At 42.7% G+C, this 19188-nt stretch overlaps 1 protein-coding gene across 22 annotated transcripts in view; it reads left to right on the top strand.

Moving 5' to 3' along the window:
• Nucleotides 1-19188, top strand: part of DOCK9 (dedicator of cytokinesis 9) — a 336209-nt gene that overhangs the window by 294839 nt on the left and 22182 nt on the right. For all 22 annotated transcript variants that reach the window (XR_012159418.1, XM_073348476.1, XM_073348510.1 and 19 more), the window contains 2 exons: nt 383-489; nt 17481-17603. Coding sequence is in view for 21 of the 22 variants with exons in the window: in XM_073348476.1 (XP_073204577.1) it covers nt 383-489; nt 17481-17603 (230 nt within the window). In the remaining variant the exon portion in view is untranslated. The remainder of the gene's footprint in view (nt 1-382; nt 490-17480; nt 17604-19188) is intronic.

The following is a 19188-nucleotide window of genomic DNA, read 5'->3' as shown; positions in this document are numbered from 1 at the left end:
CTCTGTAATCTAGGAAACTAAGTGCTACAAGAGAACAATAAATCCTTTTCCATCTTCAGTCATAAATGAATATTATCCATTAATACATTGGTCCTGACCACCTTGGTTTTTTGGAGGAAAGAGAATAGAAATATTGCTGAAATTTTTACTACTTCCAATGTCCAAAGTAAATATTAAAGATATGTGTTGGTTTAAATAATTCATTGAGCACATTGCAAATTTTATTTTATCATTTTGGTAGTAGGTGCATTCAGATACATTAGCATGGATTTTCTGTCCCGTCAAAACTGGTGCACCGTGACTTAACGTAATCCTAATGAAAGGACAAAAATATTTGGATAGCAATGAATTTAATGTGTATATTTTTCTTTTTCAATAATAGGAATGTTTAAGCAAGGCTGTACCACTTTCAGAATAATCACACCAAATATAGATGAAGAGGCTTCAATGATGGAGGATGTTGGGATGCAAGATGTTCACTTCAATGAAGTGAGTAAACAAAATTCATATTTATTAAAATCAACTCTCGTAAACAATTGTTGCTTTTACAGTGTTAATCTTATGATTTTTCAAATTTGTCTATTTCACTCTTGGAGTTAATTATAAAATGGATTAACTGAGCTGACCAGCCTTTAAATAACTGGGTATACATTTCTGGAAAAATAACAGCAGCATTTCAGTAGTTCAAAATCCTCAAAGAAAAAAAAAAGGTAACCTAAAGAGAGTAACTAAGTATATAAAAACAAGTAAAAAAGACTGTTACATGGGGTAAAAAAAATATGCTAACTGACAAACTACAAGATGATTGTTTTATATACTATCCAGAACTAACCATAGTAAAGATTTTGACCACTTCACCAACAAAGATGTAGATTTAGATTTATGTAATGTCTACTAGTAATCTGATTACGTTATTTAACTTATACCATGTGTTTGAATTGGGGTGAAGGTATAGATTGATTTACCATCTGTATATTTTCACTTCTGCCAATTCATAAAAGATTGATAAAGTAGGAGTATAACCACTTTGTCCCATTTGAGCAGTGCTTATTAAGGCCATCTTTGGAGGATTACAAAGCCTACACTCCCAAGATCTTCTGACTTTAGGAACCCAGAAGTATCAAAACTTCTTCAAGTGATTGCTCATGTGGATTCCAGTTAGGTGTGCGCATGCCATGTGCACAGTTGTTGGAAAGTTTTTTCATAGCAGCACCCATTGGGTCGGCTGTGGAGCCCCCTGGAGTGGCGCTCAGTATATGACCCTGCCGACCCAGTGCCTCCTCATTTCCTTCTTACCACCCATGACACTCATTAGAACTGTGATGGCTTGCTTTGGCAAGTGTTCCCCTAGTTCTTCCATGCTCATTCTATATAGTTTAGAGTCTCTCACAGTTTTGATAGTTTAGCTATAGTTAGGTAGCTAGTTAGTTAGTAGGCATGGGGGAGGAGGGGTCTTTCCCACTCAGACTTTCCTGCTTCCCCTTGGGACTCGGGGCATGCCTCTATCCCAAGGATTCAAGTCCTGCCACAAGCCCATGCCAGTGGGCAACCCCCACGACTCTTGCATCAAGTGTCTGGGGGAGGTGTACCGGTCAGTCTGGTGCATCTCCCCCAGACACTTGATGCAAGATTTGCAGAGAATTTTACCCCAGAGCTAAAAAGGAGTGGGACTTTCGCCTCTGTGCAGAGCACTCCGGCCTCCATAAGAGAAGTGGTGCTGAGGAAAGACTCTGGGCACAGAGACCCTCAGCACTGGTGCTCCCTGGCACCGAAGCCAGTGGAGACTGCAAGGCACTGGTCTCACTCCCCAGTTCCAAAGCAGGACAGGGACCAACCCCTGCATCGAGGGCTTGTGCCCTGGAAGCCACCACTGAGGGGCATCCTGTGGGGGAGCTCCTGGAACCAAAAATTCGGGAGCTGGCACTGTTTTCCAGAGGTGGGGAACTCCCCACATTGACCTCTTCGCCACTCAGGGCAACAGGAAGTGCCTGTAGATCTGCTCCTTTCAGAACCAGAGCCAAGGCTCTATTGCGAACGCATTTCTCCTCCCCAGTCAGATCATCTGTTGTACGCGTTCCCGCCATTTCTGCTTGTGCACAAGATCCTGCTCAAAATCCAGAGGGACAAAGTGATGGTCATAATGGTGGCACCGGTACATCACGCTCCTGAAACTTTCAGTGGGCACCCCTATCGCGTTGCCCCTACTTCCGGACCTGATCACCTAGGACCATGGTCGCCTTCGTCACCCAGACCTTCAGTCTCTTCGCCTCTTGGCCTGGAAGCTTCATGGTTAAACCCCACGGAGCTCATGTGCTCGCAGTCGGTTAGGTAGGTCCTGCTTGGTAGGAAGCCCTCAACTTGGTCCACTATCTGGCCAAGTGGAAAAGGTTTGCAGTCTGGTGCTCCCAGGGCCATACTCCGTCATTGCAGGCCTCTATTCCTTTCATCTTGGAGTACCTGTTACACCTTAAGCAGCAAGGTCTGGCAGCTTCTTTCATCGAGGTGCACTTGGCAGATATCTCTGCATTGCACCCAGGAGTGATCGGGCACTCCGTTTTCGCCAACCGCAGGGTTGGCCACTTCTTCAGACGTCTGGAGCATCTGTATCCACAGGTTCGGCAGCCGATCCCTGCGTGGGATCTCAACCTGTTTCTCTCCAAACTGATGGGGCCTCATGGAAGGTTGCCTTTCTAGTCTCCATTACTTCGGCAAGGAGTGTTTCAGAACTTAAGGTCCTCACCTCTGACCCTCTGTCATAAATACAAAGGGAGGGGTAATCACCTTTCTGTATACAGAACTATAAAATCCCTCCTGGCCAGAGACAAAACCCTTTCATCTGTAAAGGGTTAAGAAGCTAGGATAACCTCGCTGACACCTGACCAAAATGACCAATGAGGAGACAAGTTACTTTCAAATCTGCGGGGGGGCGGAAACTAAGGCATCTCTGTCTGTGTGATGCTTTTGCCGGGACCAGAGCAGGAATGCAGGTCAGAACTCCTGTAAAGAGTTAGTAAGCAATCTAGTTAGATATGCATTAGATTCTGTTTTGTTTAAATGGCGGATAAACTAAGTTGTGCTGAATGGAATGTATATTCCTGTTTTTGTGTCTTTTTGTAACTTAAGGTTTTGCCTAGAGGGATTCTCTGTTTTGAATCTGATTACCCTGTAAGGTATTTACCATCCTGATTTTACAGAGGTGATTCTTTTTACTTCTATTAAAATTCTTCTTTTATGAACCTGATTGTTTTTTTCATTGTTCTTAAGATCCAACAGTTTGGATCTGTGTTCACCTATGCAAATTGGTGAGGATTTTTATCCAGCCTTCCCCAGGAAAGGGGGTGTAGTGCTTGGGGGGATATTTTTGGGGGGAGACCTTTCCAAGTGGGCACTTCCCCTGTTCTTTGTGTAACACTTTAGTGGTGGCAGCTTTTAACCTAAACTGGTAAGAATAAACTTAGAGGGTCTTTCATGCGGGTCCCCACATCTGTACTCTAGAGTTCAGAGTGGGGAAGGAACTATGACACCCTCCCTACATGGTTTTCTTTAACGACAAGGTACAGTTTAGACTTCACCCTGCTTTCCTTCCGAAGGTTGTGTCCCAGTTTCACTCCAACCAGAATATTTTCCTGCCTGTTTTTACCCTAAACCTCATGCGAGCAGCCGGGAGCAAAGACTCGACTCACTGGACGTTCGACGGGCGCTCACCTTTTACATAGAGCACACAAAGTTGTTCCAAAAATTGAACCAGCTGTTTGTGGCGGTGGTAAACCATATAAAAGGTCTTCCGGTTTCATCGCAGAGGATCTCATTGTGGATCACCTCCTGCACCTGCTACAAGTTGGCCAACCTTCCAGCCCCGGCACATTCCACAAGGGCTTATTTGCCTCCCCACGCTCACCCCACAGCAGCAGCTCCTGCAACTCCAGTCCTGCAGGGCTGGCTGGGCTCAGCACCCCAATCCAGTCATTGTGACCTGGTACACAGGATCACAGCACTGCTCAGGATTGGCCTAGTCACCCCTCCGGCATGATGACAGGGGGATGGCTGGGCCAAACTTTTGTGAGTAGCACTGTGACCCCAGGTGCCAGATCGCATTGCTGCTTACCCAGATTTGACAAGGCCGCTCCTAAAACCTGAATGGCCCAGAGGTTGCAACACCCAGAGCAGGGAACGAGTCCAGCCAGCCCCATGGAACAGGAGCCACAGGATCTGCCACTATTGTACACATGATGTACTTATATAGTACTTATTATGTTAATGTGTTTATTAGGTATCGTGGTTAAGAAATATTTAGTAAGCCAAACTTTTTTGCACTAAAGTTATTTACTGGTTTGCGACAGGCCATTAAGATTTACAAATGGGTCCTCAGCCCAAAAAGGTTGAGAACCATTAGTGTAAGAGAAAATGACTAGTATGTGTTCAAGGAATATTTCAAAACTGACCACCATTTATAATGTCCTAGATGTTTAATTGTAACAATCGGAAACTGCTTGGGCTTTTTCCCCCATTACAGGCCTACTTATGGAAATTTTCCAAAAAAAAATCAAATCTGTTTTTTTTTTAAAATAAGTCAATTGTGTAGACTTTTTTAACAGATCTACAGTGTAATATGGTCAATGTGCAGTGCAGGGAAAATGAAATGTACCACCAAATCTCCCTGGAGAATCAGAAGGATATCATGTTAGTCACTGTGAGCAATTCACACTCCAATACATGGAAGGAATACCCACGGAGAATTATTATTTTTATATGTGTGTGTGTGTGTGTATTGGTGGGTCCCACACTTCCGGGCAGATTCAGTGGCCTCAGAAACTCACTAAGGCCCCAGTGTGATCTTCTTTTCACAGTGTAGCGGCAAGAGTCACAGCCTATTGAGTTACTTTCATCACAGGCCAGAAATGGGAACGGGAAATATCCCACAGTCTTTGTCACTCCATAGCGCTCAGTAGGCACAGTTCGGCCTCCTGACTGGACCGAGGCCTGCTTCCCCTCTCAAGGGGATTTCTGTAGAGCATGGGTGCACGGGGGGGGGACGGGGGGAGAACCCAGGCCCACCCTCTACTCTGGGTTCCAGCCCAAGGACCCTAATGGTAGCAGCTGTTGGCTGATTTCCCTTCACCACTGAAGCTGCTTTGATTCCCTGGGCCACTTCACCATGGTCCCCTTTTCCTAGCTTCACCCTTACCTCAGGATACAGCAGTGCTTCCTCTCCTCCGGCTCCTTTCACCTAGGCACTCTCAAGGGAACTGGAAAGGAGAGCTTTTGGGCAGTATGAGTGAGACCTTGATTGGTTCCAGCTGTCTCCATTAGCCTAATGGCCTTAACTGACCCTTTGCCAGTTAATTGGGGTCAGGTGCTGGCATTAGCCTAACAACCTTAACTGGTTAATTGGCATCAGATGTCTTGATTGGCCTGGAGTAGCCTTTGTTTGGCTATCCAGGGAACAGGGACCTGCTCCTTCTGAGGCTGATGTACCTGCCTTCTACTACTCTCTTATATCCTTCAGGTCTGAGTCTGTCTCTCTCTCTCTCTCAATATATATATATTCTTCTCCGAGTGATGTCCCTCGGGGTGCTCCACTTCAGGAGTGGGTGCATACCTGCAACGTAGAGCAGAGAATTTCAGCATTAGTGTCCATCTGGATTATGCATGCACAGTGGCTGTCTTGTGGTGCCATTGGCGCCTCATCTAGAGCGCCCGTGCCCCAACCTCAACCGTGCTCACCCAAAAGTGGAGCTCCATAGTGGGGTCCCGTCAGCCAGGGTCAGATCTAGAAAACATAGTTAGAAATAGTTTGTTTCAGTATATAGTTAGTATTAGTCTTAGTTATTTACAAAAAAAAATATTATTTAAAACCGCACTCAACTATGCCTGGTTCTCCAGGTTTCAAAAGATGTGGCTTGTGCTGAAACACTATGCCCATCTCAGACGGACATTCCCTCTGCATCCGCTGCCTTGGTGAGTTGCATATTCCCCAAAAGTGCACTCACTGTAGCAACTTGAAGACCAAAACCAGGTGGAATCAAGACCTACACCTGAAGTCCATACTTATGGAGAAATCTCTCTGCCTGGCCTCAGACCCCGGACAACAGACCCTTTCTACAGGGCGATCCCTGGGTTTCTCAACCTCAGCGAAAGACAAGGCTCATTCCTCAAAAAGCTTGAGGAAAAGAGCTACAACCTCACGACAGAGAGAGCCAACAAAAAAGAAACTGTTTCCTGCCAGGTTTCTGTCTTCGGTGCCAACCGCTCCAGGGGTATGCACCTTCAAGGCACAGGGACCTCTGTCGAGTCCTATAGTAAAGACAAGGAGTCTAGAAGCACGTCTAAACCTACCATCTCTTCTGCAGCACCAACACCACCAGTGAAAGAAACAGCACCAAAGCTGTCACAGGTGGCTATGCAACCACTACCCACGCCGACAGTTTCATCGGCACCAGCAGAGAGGGCAAAGATGGCACCACCAGCACCAACCAAGTCAAGTTACAAAGCCTCAGCACCACCCACAGTACCATCAAAAGCACTGGCACTGTTAGCAATGGCACAAAACCGCCAGCACCACACTATTTACTAAACCATAGACACATCCTGGTGTTCTCCATACCAGTCTCTCCACTCCTCGGCACCGATGGCCCCCTGGAGCATACAGCACCTGAACAATCAGCCTCACCCAACGCCCCACCATTCTCTAGCAACAAGGACGATGAGCACAAAGAGGGTGTCGTCCTCTCACACCACTCTTCACCAATTGAAACCAGATCATCTTTGGGACCTGTGCGATCAATGGTCCAATATGGACAAGATATGCAGCCTTGGTATGGACAGCCATGGATATGCCCACCCATGCCCTTCCCCATGCAATGGTCACACTGGGACTCAGGGGCAGCCTACAGGGCACCTTATAACCAACCTCCCACCCCACATAGAAGTAGGATAAGATAACCACCACCATTCTCCATACCAGATACTTCTGAAGTCCAACATGAAACAGGACAAGAGGGAGGGAGGGCACAGAGCAGGACACAACATCAAAAGCACATAATTCCTCATCGTCACGAGATGAAGCCAAAATGCCCCCACCTCCCACTGCTGATGATGATTTTAAGCAGTTCCAAGAACTGTTTAAACAGGTGGCACAGAGCTAAGAGATCCCACTCAAGGAAGTATCTGTGCTTCTTCCAGTGCTTGCTCATGTCGATTCCACATAGATGTGTGTGCACCACGTGTACAGTCGTCAGAAGGTTTTTCCCCAGTGGTGTCCGTCCGGTCAGCTGTGGAACCCTCTGGAGCCAACTCACCTTTATGGCGGTGTGTATATGTTCCTTCTGACCTGCCGCCTCTTGAGTTCCTTCTTACTGCCAGTGATGGTCATTGGAGCTGAGTGTCTCTCTTGCTTCGGCAAGTGTTTCCCTTAATATCTCTGTTTTGTCAGCCTGTAAATAGTTAAATAGTTAGTGTTTGTTACAGTAGTTAGTAGTTGGAGTTGGGGGTTCCCCCCACCCCAGTTCCTTCCCCTCTTGGGGTTCGCAGCCATGCCTCAATCCCAAGGCTTTAAACCATGTGGAACCTTCCACAAGCCCATGCCACGGGGCAAGCCCCATGACGCCTGCCTAAAGTGTCTGGCGGAGGCACATCAAACGGATGGCTGAAAGATCTGCCAAGGGTTCTGCCCGAGAACGAAAAAGGAAAGGGACTTCAGGCTCAAGCAGCTCCTCATGGAGGCAGCCCTCTGTCCCGAGCTGGCCCCAGGCCAGCAGGACTTGGCACCGACACCTTTGTGTGGAGCACTCCGGTCTCCGTTAGAGAAGCTACAGCACCGAAGGACAATATGCATAGAGTCCCTCGGCACTGTCACTCCCCAGTGCCAAAACCCATGGTGGTAACATGGCACCACTCGCATTCACTGGTGCCACATAAGCAGCACAAGAAGACTGATAGACAGCACTTGCCCACGGTGAGAGCAGCCGAGACTGACAGCGCTAGCGGTGTGGGTCCCGTGCAGGGGCACTCAGCACCTCTCTTGCAGGAAACGACACCATTGACTGTGGGCCTGCAGAGGGGTCTTTCGAATTCAGAACAGTTGCACTCTCCTGCTAGAGAGTGTCAGATGAAGGAGTTGGAGCTCCCTTCCACCCCGGATACATTTGAGGTGACCAGGGACCCGATTGCCATCATGGCACAGCAGTCCCCCGCCAGGCAGGACAGACTTCCGGCACCTCAAGGCATGGCACCATCCAGAGGCAAGCCTGTGATGATAAAGCACCACTCACCATCCCTGCGGCACTGTTCCCTTGCACCATCCCACTCGGCACCGCCGTGGTCTCCGCACTTGGAGTCTCTGTCGTCGGACTCACCAGGGAGGATTTCAGAGCGTGCGTATCTCTAAATGCAAGAACTCTACTGCACAATTTATAATAATGAGATTGTATTATATAAGCCCCTTTGTCATTCCTTACAAAGATAAATTTGTGTTTCTCATCACAGGAAATTATCCTGCCTTCCCTCTGTCTGCATTCTAAGCATAAGGTGCAAACACTTTAGCACAACCAGGAATATCCATTTAAAACAAACTTTTCTACAAGAAATTCAAAATGTTTTCATTTCACCTCTGGAGATACCAGGTCAATCTAAATATTCTCTGGATGGATATCGGTACAGTGCTGCCTCAGGGGAAACAAATGTTAATTCTCTAGCCAACATTCCATTCCAGAGCACATAGCAGATCTCTAGGTGCATCTTGGGCAGAGAGAACTTCTCTTCAGGGAAAAAAAACTACAAAGCAGCAAGGTACATATTGCTGTTTATCTTTGTAAAACACTGAAAGTTAGATTTTTCATTCTTTTGCGCAAGCATCTGTAACGATCTTGGGGTTCATTAAATAACAAACCAGTGAATGAGAGAGGAATAAAACTTCAATAAAACAAACTGGAGAACATCTCTGGTGAACTGCTGCACAGTGTTCCCAACCCCCGCCTCCAGGGAAAATCTCCAAATTCCTATGTTCATAATATTGTCCCTTTTGAGGGAGCATCTGTCAAGGTTCCTCCCCCACTCTGAACTCTAGGGTACAGATGTGGGGACCTGCATGAAAACCTCCTAAGCTTACTTTTACCAGCTTAGGTTAAAACTTCCCCAAGGTACAAATTAATTTTATCCTTTGTCCTTGGAATATCCACTGCCACCACCAAACTCTAACTGGGTTTACTGGGAAACGTAGTTTGGACATGTCTTTCCCCCCAAAATCCTCCCAACCCTTGCACCCCACTTCCTGGGAAAGGTTTGGTAAAAATCCTCACCAATTTGCATAGGTGACCACAGACCCAAACCCTTGAATTAGAGAACAATGAAAAAGCATTCAGTTTTCTTACAAGAAGACTTTTAATAGAAATAGAAGTAAAGGAATCACCTCTGTAAAATCAGGATGGTAGATACCTTACAGGGTAATTAGATTCAAAACATAGAGAATCCCTCTAGGCAAAACCTTAAGTTACAAAAAAGACACACAGACAGAAATAGTCATTCTATTCAGCACAGTTCTTTTCTCAGCCATTTAAAGAAATCATAATCTAACACATACCTAGCTAGATTACTTACTAAAAGTTTTAAGACTCCATTCCTGTTCTATCCCCGGCAAAAGCAGCATACCGACAGACACACAGACCCTTTGTTTCTCTCCCTCCTCCCAGCTTTTGAAAGTATCTTGTCTCCTCATTGGTCATTTTGGTCAGGTGCCAGCGAGGTTACCTTTAGCTTCTTAACCCTTTACAGGTGAGAGGATTTTTCCTCTGGCCAGGAGGGATTTTAAGGGGTTTACCCTTCCCTTTATATTTATGACAGCATCTCTAAATTATAATCTTCAACTAAGATATCTCTACAGCATCTACACAGGAAGTATTATTAGAGAGGGGGATTTTCTCTCTCTCTCTTCTTGCCTTTTTTCCCCTCTTTAAGAATCTGAACACTAACTTCCTAGTCTCAATGGACAAGTGAAGGTGTTATCAAAATAGAATGGAAAAATTTGATATCTGTTGAAAATTTCCTTTCTGTGATTAACATCTCTGCTAGTCCTTCCCAAAATGAAAAAAAAATAAAAGTACGTTTGTTTTGATCTTAGTGCATATTGGAAACCTTATGTAGACAGGGAGGAATTGAAGTCATAGTTGAAGATTTAAAGAAGGAAGGTTTATGCTGAAATTCATCTAAAGAAGTTTATTATATCATTTTGGAAGTACTCATTCAGATGGCAGCAGGAATGAGTTTGGTACTTTCTAAGCAACATTTTCAGCTGCCTCTGGATCCACTGTAGACAGTGTCACGGTTCCTCCCCCACTCTGAACTCTAGGGTACAGATGTGGGGACCTGCATGAAAAACCTCCTAAGCTTATCTTTACCAGCTTAGGTCAAAACTTCCCCAAGGTACAAAATATTACCCCCGTTATCCTTGGACTGGCCGCTACCACCACCAAACTAATACTGGTTACTGGGGAAGAGCTGTTTGGACGCGTCCTTCCCCCCAAAATACTTCCCAAAACCTTGCACCCCACTTCCTGGACAAGGTTTGGTAAAAAGCCTCACCAATTTGCCTAGGTGACTACAGACCCAGACCCTTGGATCTTAAGAACAATGAACAATCCTCCCAACACTTGCACCCCCCCTTTCCTGGGAAATGTTGGATAAAAAGCCTCACCAATTTGCATAGGTGACCACAGACCCAAACCCTTGGATCTGAGAACAATGAAAAAGCATTCAGTGTTTTACAAGAAGACTTTTAATAAAAAATAGAAGTAGATAGAAATAAAGAAATCCCCCCTGTAAAATCAGGATGGTAGATATCTTACAGGGTAATTAGATTCAAAAACATAGAGAACCCCTCTAGGCAAAACCTTAAGTTACAAAAAAGATACACAGACAGAAATAGTTATTCTATTCAGCACAATTCTTTTCTCAGCCATTTAAAGAAATCATAATCTAACACATACCTAGCTAGATTACTTACTAAAAGTTCTAAGACTCCATTCCTGTTCTGTCCCCGGCCAAGACGACTACAGACAGACCCAGACCCTTTGTTTCTCTCCCTCCTCCCAGCTTTTGAAAGTATCTTGTCTCCTCATTGGTCATTTTGGTCAGGTGCCAGCGAGGTTACCTTTAGCTTCTTAACCCTTTACAGGTGAGAGGAGCTTTCCCCTGGCCAGGAGGGATTTTAAGGGGTTTACCCTTCCCTTTATATTTATGACAGACAGAGACAACACAGACGTGAAGAACTAGTGGAGATCTTCACAGAAAGAAAATGAGCATGTACCAAAATTTCCATTCTCTGAAATAGTAAGGTTCTGAGAAGAAAATAATGCAGTTAAATGAAAGCACTGAGAGGTTTGTATTATCAAAAGGAATTGGTTGTTTTTAACCAGCTCCTTATGGTGTTACTTATCCCAACCAAATTCACAGTCCATATTGATCAATTTCACAGCCAGAGGATTTTTAAATTGGTCAGTTTCACCTTTTCAGATGTTTACATCTGAAATTTAACGGTTTTGTAACCGTGGGGGTCCCTTTTCTGGCAGCAGGGGGAGTTCGGACCCACATCAATAAGCCTCCTCCAGCTGCAGAAACCTTCAGGGCTGCTGCCCAGCACTGTAGCTTCCTGCAGAAGCGGGAGGCACTCAGAGGTGGGTCTGATCTCCCATCCCCACCCCCTAGAGCTGCCATGCAAGGGAAGGACAAGTCCTGTCACTCCCCAGTCCAGCAGCAAGGGGGAGATCAGAGTTCACAAGGAAGGGCTTATTTCACAGTCCGTGACACGTTTTTCACAGCTGTGAAATTGGTAGGGTCTCACCTGTAATTAGTCAAGTAAATTGTTTTGAGGAGCAGTTGGTGGGTGAGTTTTAGTGCCTCCTGCTGGAAGTCATCAGTACTGCCTTCAAGTTCCCTGTTGGAGAGCAGATCCACCCATATGTCCAAGATTAACGTACTGTTTCAGAGAAGAAAAATTACAGGTTAAGACCAGAGTTTCTTTGCCTAGTGTGACTTTGTGGTGGCATGTTTAAAAAAATCAGTGCTCTTGTACTGTAAGCAGTCTCTGATAGTTATATTTTTCACAGGTAAATATAACATACTGTATAGTAGCGATGCTTGTTTAGTTTTGAGCATCTGACAAGCAATAGAAATCCAACAAATATGATTGTAAAAATGAAGTTAGAATTTGAGGATAACAGTAAATTCTATGGTTTAGTGATTTTAATGTATGTATTAATATGAACTCTAATACTTTCTTTTATCTCGGAAGCACAAACAAGAAGCATGGAAACAAGCAACATTGAGAGATAACTGAACTTATGGCATAAGGCTATTCTTTATCAGTCATATTTGAATGTGGTTTTGCCCGTTTCATCTCTCGGACATAAATAAATAAACCTTTAACAAGGTCTATAGTTCACAAGATTATCACAAAATGATAGAACTGAGGGGGTTATAAAGTACCTAAGTGTACATGTAAAGGAGAGATGGGGAGGAGCATCTTAACATACTTAATTGAGGAAAAATTAGACCAGTCTAGCATAAATGTAGCAGTAGTCAGGTGATAAGCCTTTACAAATATCTTGAACGGTGTAACCTACAATTTCATTTTAAGGAGGGGAAATAATCAAATGTTTCTGTTTCACCTCTAGAGCATCTAAAAACAGTGTCCCCTTCCCCATCACCAAAAGCACAGCTAGATCACAAGTAATGAACTCATCAATAATAATGAATGTCTGTTATTCCATCATGTGACTGAAGGGATAAGTACTTCTGATTTCCTAGAATTAAAGTAGTTAAATAGCAATATACAAGTTCATAGTGTCAAGTCATATAAAAATAAGTGGAAGATAAAAAAGTGTGGTTACCATTGTACAGTGTACTTTAAGCCACATTATAAGAGGAATAAACACTGCAGCCCCACCATGCTGTCCACAAAAAATGCAGCACTTGAACTTCATGAATATGGCATTACATACCTCAGTACACGGTAGAAGAAAGAGTACGCTACATCTAGCAACACAGTTAAAGTGCTAAAGTTGTAAATCAGCTCTTGCACAATCACGTATCCTGATGTCTACAGATAGAAAATTAAAGATTATGGTCCTGATCATGCCCCTGTTAAATGCCTTAGGTAATTCTGTGTTCTTCCTCCAACAAGGCAGAGCACAGAAGGCACAGCTAGAGAGAAGAAGAGAGCAAAGATGATTTTATGCCCTACAGTGACCTGTGTCAGGCCCAACAATGCATTCTATATATAATTTCTTTAAAAAAAGATATATATATATATACATATATATAGCCTAATTTGGAATAACAAATACATCAGAACTGGGTGAGGAGAGGCGAATACATTCACCATTTTAAAATTTCGTCTCTCCCTTTTTAAATTTTATAGTCCACTAGTCTAGTAGTCTACAGATGACCAATGGAATGGAAAAGCAAAACAGGATGAGAGAAAGAATATATAGTCAAAAAAGTTACCATATTATGAAACTAGTTTCTCTTTAATGTATTGAAATGCATGCAAACTATAGACACAGTATTTCTAAACATTAAATGGTGACCCAAACAAAGCAAATGAAAGAAAAATTTTAAATGATTGCCAAATCTTACCGCAACTATTGAAACTGCTTAGAATGAAAAATAGTTCATGTAAATACCACTTACTGAAATAAAATACTTTGGCCATAATTTTGTGCTAACAAATAAAGCTTGTATACAAGGCTAATATTATGTTAACATTTTACTTATGTAACAATTTTGTATACTTGGTTAAATCTGCTGGTGTCTGTAACTCTGTTAATTCATATGAAACAAATGTAATTTCTAATATGGCCACATAAAATATTTTACTTATTCATAGATATTTAGGTCAGAAGGGACCATTATGATCATCTAGTCTGACCTCCTGCACGATGCAGGCCACAGAATTTCACCCACCACTCCTGCAAAAAAACCTCACCTATATCTGTGCTATATCTGAAGTCCTCAAATCGTAGTTTAGAGACTTCAAGGAGCAGAGAATCCTCCAGCAAATGACCCGTGCCCCATGCTACAGAGGAAGGCAAAAAACCTCCAGGGCCTCTTCCAATCTGCCCTGGAGGAAAATTCCTTCCCGACCCCAAATATGGCGATCAGCTAAACTCTGAGCATGTGTGCAAGATTCATCAGCCAGATACTACAGAAAATTTTTTCCTGGGTAACTCAGATCCCACCCCATCTAATATCCCATCACAGGCCATTGGGCCTATTTACCATGAATATTTAATTACCAAAACCATATTATCCCATCATACCATCTCCTCCATAAACTTATTGAGTTTAATCTTAAAGCCAGATAGCCTTCCAAGGGAAGCAGTGCCTATTCCAAAACTTCACTCCTCTGATGGTTAGAAACCTTCGTCTAATTTCTAGTCTAAATTTCCTGGTGGCCAGTTTATATCCATTTGTTCTTGTGTCCACATTGGTACTGAGCTTAAATAATTCCTCTCTCTTCCGGCATTTATCCCTCTGATTATTTATAGAGAGCAATCATATCTCCCCTCAACCTTCTTTTAGTTAGGCTAAACAAGCCAAGCTCCCTGAGTCTCCTTTCATAAGACAAGTTTTCCATTCCTCGGACCATCCCTAATAGCCCTTCTCTGTACCTGTTCCAGTTTGAATTCATCCTTCTTAAACATGGGAGACCAGAACTGCACACAGTATTCAAGGTGAGGTCTCACCAGTGCCTTGTATAACTGTACTAAAACCTCCTTATCCCTACTGGAAATACCTGTCCTGATGCATCCCAAGACCGCATTAGCTTTTTTCACATATCACATTGGCAGCTCATAGTCATCCTATGATCAACCAATACCCCAAGGTCCTTTTCCTCCTCTGTTACTTCTAATTGATGCATCCCTAGCTTATAACTAAAATTCTTGTTATTAATCCCTAAATGCATGACCTTACATTTCTCACTATTAAATTTCATCCTATTACTATTACTCCAGTTTACAAGGTCATCCAGATCCTCCTGTAGGATATCCCTGTCCTTCTCTAAATTGGCAATACCTCCCAGCTTTGTATGATCCGCAGACTTTATTAGCACACTCCCACTTTTTGTGCCGAGGTCAGTAATAAAAAGATTAAATAAGATTGGTCCCAACCGATCCTTGAGGAACTCCACTGGTAACCTCCCTCCAGCCTGACAGTTCACCTTTCAGTAGGACCCGATCCTATTCCTCCAATCCTGAAATAAACTTGGTTCATTATTGTAATATTTAAACTGATTTTTTTCTTATTTCTCTTTGGAATTCTAATACAGTCATTGCAAATTTATAGGAACAATTTCCCTTTTGTCATTGTAGAAGTCCTGAATTAACTTTTATACCCGCGTCATAAATCACTACAGCCTATATTTTTCACACAATACATTTCCTTAATCTAGCCTCAGAGTCCATTTCCTGCAAACCCTTTATCATTCTAGCTTTTCTCCACACTCTGTCCAATTTCTCTTCACTGTATTATTGCAAATGTACGTGTAGTTCTCCAGTTGATAGAATTCGTTTGATACAGTGACTCCTCACTTAAAGTCATCCCGGTTAATGTTGTTTCGTTGTTACATTGCTGATCAATTAGGGAACATACTCGTTTAAAGTTGTGCAATGCTCCACTCTTACGTTGTTTGGCTGCCTGCTTTCTCCACAGCTGGCAGCCTTCCTACGTGCCCCCCCTCCAACCCCCACAGTGCCTCCAGCCCGCTGGCAGACCCCACGGATCAGCTCCTTCCCCCGCCTTCTGCCCACTGCAATCAGCTGGCTTGCGGCGTTTTGGAGGAAGGAGGGAGGGGGGAAGAGCGAGGACTTGGTGCGTAGGCTTCCCCTGACTCCTGAACGTGGCAAGCCAGCTGATTGCCCCGGGCAGGAGGGAGGGGGGAGGAGCAAGGACTCAGCGCGCCTCCCTCTTGCCCGGGGCAGTCAGCTGTTTTGCCACATTCAGGCGGCAGGGGAGGGAGCGGGGACGAGCGAGGACGCAGCATGCAAAGTAAAGGGCGGGGAGAAGAGGCGGGTCAAGGATGCGGGCATGGGGGAAGGGGGGAAGTGGGCGGGCTGAGGGTTGAGCTCCCCCCCCCCAGCCCGCCCCTGGTGCTTGCAGAGTAGGAGAAGCTGCCACTGCTGCACAACGTGCTTGTCCTAGACTACAGCACCTTCAGCCTCCTTGCCTGCCTCATTGTCCTCCAGTGCCAATGGACTGTGCCTGTGTGGGGTAAGGCAGGGGCACCTCCTCTGTTTAAAACATATGCCTGTATTAAATTGCTTGTTTAAAATAGTTTAAAATGTATATAATGCCTTTTGTCTGGCAAAAAAAAAATTTCCTTGGAACCTAACCCTCCTTATTTACATTAATTCTTATGGGGAAATTGGATTCGCTTTGCATCGTTTCACTTAGTCGCATTTTTCAGGAGCATAACTACAATGTTAAGTGAGGAGTTACTGTAGTTCAAGTTTACTTATGATTTTTAATGTAATAACATTCCATTAAAAATATATGGAAAATGAACACTCTAATGACAAGTAATCCATAGTGGGTTTTTTTGAATGAAATATCTATTCTATGTTGTGCTGGACTATTAAGAGTTATAGTGGTACATAGAACAGAAAAACTTACCTTGTACAAAATGGTACCATAATTAAGTGCATAAACTATTTGCCTTAACTAATCTTCTTGCAACAAGAAAGATAATTTAAAAAAAAAAAAGAAAGAAAGAAAGCCAGGAATGTTATGCCCAACATATTTCTGCTTCCTCATATTTCTCAGTTTCTTAAACTTTCCTGCTCTTGTCATTTACCTCTTCATCTCAGACATGGTATATCAGATTCAAGTTCACAGAATGTACATTAATAAGTACACATTTATGAATACCTATTAGTGTAATGCAGGTAATTGTACTGAAAATGTAATTAATTGGGTAGTTCTTGTAGAAACTAAATATAAACGATAAAATTTAAGTGTTGTATCCAGTTGGCTTTTTATTAGTAATGGTTTTCACAAACCGAACATAAAAAAGCACCTCAGAAACAGAAAGTTTGTTTTATAATAAGGCTTCTGAAAAGTGATTATAAAACTTATTTGCTTGACTGCATATAAACATTCCCAGAACAAAAGCCTTATAAGGCAAGCACGTTCCTTTGTTAGGTGTACTCACGTTGAGTTGTCTTTGAAGTTCATGATATTCTCAAAAACAATATGTTATATAAAGTAAATGCAAAGTATGTATGTTCACATCCAAAACTGTGTGTGTGTTTTTGTTACTGTGTTGGATTTTTCTAAACCAATACTCTGCCTTAAAACACAATGCCTTTACATATTTTTGTTTTGGGAATCTGTTTTTCAGCAAACTGCCATTTTCCTTGTGTTTTCTTTTAATGTAGACACAACAAAACAGTGCAAAACAACTAAATTTTACTTTTTTGTAACTTTAGGATGTGCTAATGGAATTGTTAGAGCAATGTGCAGATGGACTCTGGAAGGCTGAACGATATGAACTGATTGCTGACATCTACAAACTTATAATTCCCATTTATGAAAAACGGAGGGATTTTGAGGTATTTGATAGGCTTCTGTTTTAAAATTTGTCTGTGAAAACAGTCTAGCCTTTTGAATCTATATCAGTATGATGTATCAAATATCTCTGAACAATACAGTATCAGAACAATTTTATTTGAAATATTTGTTCAAATTTAAAGTGGCATGTTTAATTTATAACCAAAAAAGTTTGGTATTTCACTTGCACAGGTCCTGCTTCATGTACACCTTGAAGAACTAAATGGTTTTGTATTTGCCTTTCATCATTGGAATTTATACTGTGCATCCAATTAAAAATCAGTACGCAAAAACAGATAGCTTTTCATAAAACAATCTTACATGCAGGTGATACATAATCCTGCATATAATAATAAAGAGTTAATGTAATGAAGTTATTTTCAGAATTTTTTTTAATCCAACTGAAAACCAGTGGCAAATACAATTCCAACTCCAAAGAAGTTCTGAGCATCTTTAACTACCATTTAAGTCAATTGAAGTTCCAGGTGCTTAATGCCTCTTAGGATTTAGTATTATTACTTTCAGGATTGTTTTTCATAAACTTTATTCAGTAGTCATTTGATATTACATTACTGTAATATTAAATAGTATTGAAAATGCAATATGGATAATACTGAGGGATGAACTGTAGTCACTGGATGCACGATCATTGGCTAGTCAGTTTGGGCCTGATCATGGCCACAGTTATACACTAACACAGAGATGTAGGGGGGAGTTATGTGTCTGAACAGCCTCCTTCGTTCCTTCCCTACCTTCTCTTGTCAGCAGGTGGGTAGGGGAATGGGTGATATTTTAAAAAAGAGGCTCCAGTGACATTCCTGGCAACTATGGGCCAGTAAGCCTAACTTCAGTACCAGGCAAATTGGTTGAAACTATAGTAAAGGATAAAATTATCAGACATACAGAGAAACATGATATGCTGGGGAAGAGTCAACATGGTGTCAGTAAACATATGTTCAAGGGTGATCCAGTGGATATCGTGTACTTGAACTTTCAGAAAGCCTTTGACAAGGTCCCACACCAAAAACTCTTAAGCAAATTAAACAGTCATCGAATAAGAGGGAAGGTCATCTCATGGATCAGAATCTGGTTAAAAGATAGGAAACAGTGTAGGAATAAATGGTGGTGTTCATAATGGAGAGAGGGTAAATGGTAGAGTCCCTTCAGGATCTGTACTGGAACCGGTGCTGTTCAACATATTCATAAATGATTTGGAGCTGTGTGCAGTGCAGGTTGTCCCATCTCAAAAAAGGTATATTAGAATTGGAAAAGGTTGAGAGAAAGGCAACAAAAACTATCAGGAGTACAGAACAGCTTCCATCTGAGGAGAGATTAAAAATGCTTGTTCATCTTAGAAAAGAGATGACTAAGGGAGCATATGATAGAGGTCTATAAAATCATGAATGGTGGGGAGAAAGTTAATAGGGAAATTTTATTTACCCTTTCACATAACACATGAGTCAGGGTTACCCAATGAAATTAATAGACAACAAGTTTAAAACTAAAATAAGGATGTACTTCTTTACACAACGCACAGTCAAGCTGTGAAACTCTTGCCAGGGGATGTTGTGAAGGCCAAAAGTATAA

Source organism: Lepidochelys kempii, chromosome 1 (assembly GCF_965140265.1).
Source record: "Lepidochelys kempii isolate rLepKem1 chromosome 1, rLepKem1.hap2, whole genome shotgun sequence".
NCBI lineage: Eukaryota > Metazoa > Chordata > Testudines > Cheloniidae > Lepidochelys > Lepidochelys kempii.
Note: the sequence above shows the minus strand (reverse complement) of the source record. Positions and strands in the feature narration are given on the sequence as shown.